Consider the following 3634-nt stretch of genomic DNA (forward strand, 5'->3'; position numbering starts at 1 on the left):
AAACCCACCTATAGATAGGAAAACAGTTCCAAAATATAGATTAAGAAAAATAACAAATCTAACCATTTAATTTAAAATAATTAGCAAATTATCTTACCCGGTGTAATACAGTTGGAGTCAAACCTGGCTTCCGTAGGAAGAATTTCTCCCTTTTCTAATGCCTTTTTTATTTTGTCCTCTGCCTCTTTTGCTGATCTAAAACAAAATGGGTTGGAAAGAAGGGGTAGAGAAGGAAATATCTTACTGTAATGTTCTTGTGGCAAAACACATAGTTGAGAAAAATTTAACTCCTGTACAGATCTCAAACTTGAATCTGATAACGGAAAGACTTGTTAAAAACAGCTTTTTCTCCAGTAATGATCATAATCTGTCATTATTCAGATACAGTTAATATTTCAGCTACCAAGAAATAATTGAGTGGCTCATCATAAGAAAAAGAAATTAACTGAGACAATGGAAACTATTGGGATTTGAATGTTTGAAAATGCTACTCCAAAACAACGAGGAGCATCTAACTTGTAGCTGAGCAAAGCAGCAAGTCTGGAATACAATAGGGCTGTAGGTAGGAGGTGTGAACAAAACTTAGCACCACTAATGGAGAAACTAACAAAACCAACCCTGACTTGACAACAACAAAATACTGTTGTTTTTTTTTCCTACTGTCCTTTCCTTCTTATTTTTTTTTCTTCATTTCACTTACCATCCCTGTCTCACCACCGGATCTCCTTTCTCACAGCAGTCTCCAAACAGCTTCTAAGTCTCCCAAATTATTGAATACAAACTTGCTAATACTGTAAAACCCACCTGCAGCTGCATATTTGAGTTAACTTGCTAACAAGTATCAGTGGAAAGCAGAGTTTAATTAGTTCCCAAACGTATCCTCCTCTATGATTGTTACAGAAGATTCTGCTATAGTTACCAAAAAGGCCTATCTAGGGACATAGCGCATAGCAAAAAATCTTACATATTCCTAAGCCATAGGAAATATCCTCAAGAGCTGTACTGCATCTATTTCACTGAAAATTTATTATGAAACTAATCCCTATCCTTCTCCAAGCAAGCTCCACATGTGCAGAGAAACATCTGAATAACGAGCAAACTTTACTTATTTGGAATCCTAATTTTAACTGTTAACATCTCAGTAGCGGCTACCTTCAGTTACCTAAAAATTAAAGCCACTATCAAAGACATGCCTACTTACAATATATTTATTTTTCATAACATATTTTTAAGTATTTTAAATAAATAATTATTATCCTAAAGACAGAGTAGGAGTAAATATTCTCACCTAAACCGTCTGCCACGTTGCTGATTCATTTTTGCTCTTGGGGCTACACCATCAACTGCCATGAAGAAAACTTTCCTTGGCTTAATAATGCGAAACAGTACTTCTAAGTAGTGAAAAATGTCAGCAAAAATCTTATCTTCTGAGATTCTGAAGTGAACATCATCATCATTTGGATGTGAACACTGGTGTATAATGCCATTCATGTCCAAGTATAAGTTGTCAAATTCTGGAATCTAAAAAAGCCACAGTTAGTACTCATTTGGTGATGGATGAAGCAAAGCAATCACTACAGAAAGGTATGGCTAAAATAAAGTCTGAAAATGAACTGAGGCAGAAGTTTCCCCTGGAATCTACTGAACACCAGTACAGAACATGAAAAAGAAATTACCCAAGCAGCATAATTATGATATGGTTTAAAAAAAAAAAAAGAAAAAAAAAAGACATTCTACATGAAAATTGCCTTTTATTGTTATTTTGAGCAGCTTTTTCTTTAATAGTGTAGAGAAGCAAAAATGATGTCACTTAGATAGGTGGTCTACACTAGGCAAAAGAAAAGAAAACGAAAAAAAAAAAAACCATCCCAGATCAGAAAGCTTTCCTCCATCCCTCTCGGTCAAGGCCACTGAAGAAAAACACTTAGAAAATGAGCATTGGGCATTCCACATAGAGGAATACCAGGGATCACTATGCCAGCCTAACCAGTCTATCCAGGCTGCATGGAGCCTGAGTAAGGTATGTGACTGACAGAAAGTCACACAGTAACCATCTTTCACTTAAGAGGAAACACAGCTCTTCTACTATTTTTATAAAGCAAAGAGAACACCACCCTGCTTTTCAGATTGCTTTTGAAGGTTCAAAAAGGACCACAGCAAGCACCAAGCAAATGCTGTTAGCACTTACCAACTTCCTTAGTGTTGCGATAGAAAATTTCCATAACCACCACAAATTTCAGTTTGTTCTTATTTTGCCAAAAACAGAAGGACCTATTCATTAACAAGCTCATGGAACTGATATGAACTCCAGACAGCAGAAATAAATGTCTCAGTATTAAAACCCCAAGCATTAATTGCACTGCTATTAATTCCACTCCTGATTCTGTCCCCCAACTTCTCCAGAGTTCTTCTGAACCCAATCAAAAGATGTTAAACTGCACACCAACTCTCTTTTCCAAATCCTAGAACACAGACCAAAGGTCAGTGCTTCAGAACAGAAACGCTCACTAGATTAAGTGATAAAGCAGACGGTCTCAGTACTTCAATAATGTTTCCTGGTGCTTCAGTACCAGACAGCGTAGCACTGTCTACAAAAAGAACTCAAGGCAAGTCAGACTCGGATATTTCAGGGCTTCTGTTGAAATGATGAATTCTTACATACGCAGAAACACGATGATGACAGCACAGTTTATTCAACACTCTGTTTATAATTTGTAATAAACAGGACATCAGGTGTACGCTGGCACAAAGTGCCACTTGATGCATCTTGGCCACAGCAGGAAATAGCTGAAAGCAAACTTCCTAAGCCCTGGAAAAGCTGAGTAAGGAGTTATCAGCCAGAGGGGCTGCATTCTGCTGCCGTGCTGCTACCTCACACCACAGCACAGGGCTTCTAAACTAGAAGAAGACAGGCTTCCCCTTTACACAAAGCACACGAGTATATTCGAAACAACTTAAAATCCTTATCTGGCTGCTAGCACGTGTCAGGTTGTATATTCAAGTGGTCCGGGGAAGAAAAAGAAGAATGCAGATACATTTTAACATTCTGGGTCACAAGCAGCAGCCCAGACACTTCCCCTCCCCATAAGCAGCAGGTACACCACACACAAGGAAATAACACCCACAGGCTTCAGAAAGACCGGCTACGCAGTGTCAGCGGCCGTCCCGAGCCGCACTTTCCGTTTCTCTTCCGAGGCACGAGCCGCAGGGTCGCAGCGCGCAGCCCCACGGCTCTCCACACGTCAAGAGCCGTCGCTGCCCCGCCGTGCGATTCCCGGCCGCCCCACAGCAAACGCAGAGCCCGGAGCTGCTGCGGCTCTTCAGGGGAGGGCCAAGCGTCCGCTCCGGAGCCGTACGTACCTTAACGCCGTAGCTACTGGGAAACCGAGAGCCTGAGAGCAGCGGGTACGAAGACGGTTTCTCTCAGAAGGGTCTGCCTGCCCGCCCGGCTTTCGGCGCTGCCACTAACGGGGTTCCCTCCGGCAACAAAGGCCGAGGCGGCGGGCTGCTCCGATCGCCGTGCCGGCACAGCGGGACGAGCGCAGGCACCGCGTCGCCGACTCCGGGACTCTCAGGACGGGGGAGCGGGTACCCGACTTTCAGGAGGCGTCGAAGCGCCGCCCGCCCTCTCCGC

At 42.3% G+C, this 3634-nt stretch overlaps 1 protein-coding gene across 1 annotated transcript; it reads right to left on the reverse strand.

Annotated features, from left to right (window-relative positions):
- Positions 1 to 65: 65 nt before the first annotated feature.
- LOC109369424 (5'-3' exoribonuclease 1-like) lies at positions 66 to 1682 on the reverse strand. The gene is made up of 2 exons (XM_019618940.2): positions 1289 to 1682; positions 66 to 195 (listed from the first exon to the last, which is right to left on the reverse strand). Exons 1-2 carry the CDS (start codon positions 1489 to 1491, stop codon positions 81 to 83), a joined length of 318 nt encoding a protein of 105 aa, XP_019474485.1. The 5' UTR covers positions 1492 to 1682; the 3' UTR covers positions 66 to 80.
- Positions 1683 to 3634: the final 1952 nt, after the last annotated feature.

This window comes from Meleagris gallopavo, chromosome 11 (genome assembly GCF_000146605.3).
Source record: "Meleagris gallopavo isolate NT-WF06-2002-E0010 breed Aviagen turkey brand Nicholas breeding stock chromosome 11, Turkey_5.1, whole genome shotgun sequence".
Taxonomy (NCBI): Eukaryota; Metazoa; Chordata; class Aves; order Galliformes; family Phasianidae; genus Meleagris; species Meleagris gallopavo.

Bases quoted from the DNA above. Each gene is read 5' to 3' on its own strand.
- LOC109369424 (XM_019618940.2), bottom strand. From the start codon at position 1,491: ATGAATGGCATTATACACCAGTGTTCACATCCAAATGATGATGATGTT. The intron at 196-1,288 runs GTGAGAATATTT...ATTTTGTTTTAG, and splicing joins CAACGTGGCAGACGGTTTAG to ATCAGCAAAAGAGGCAGAGG.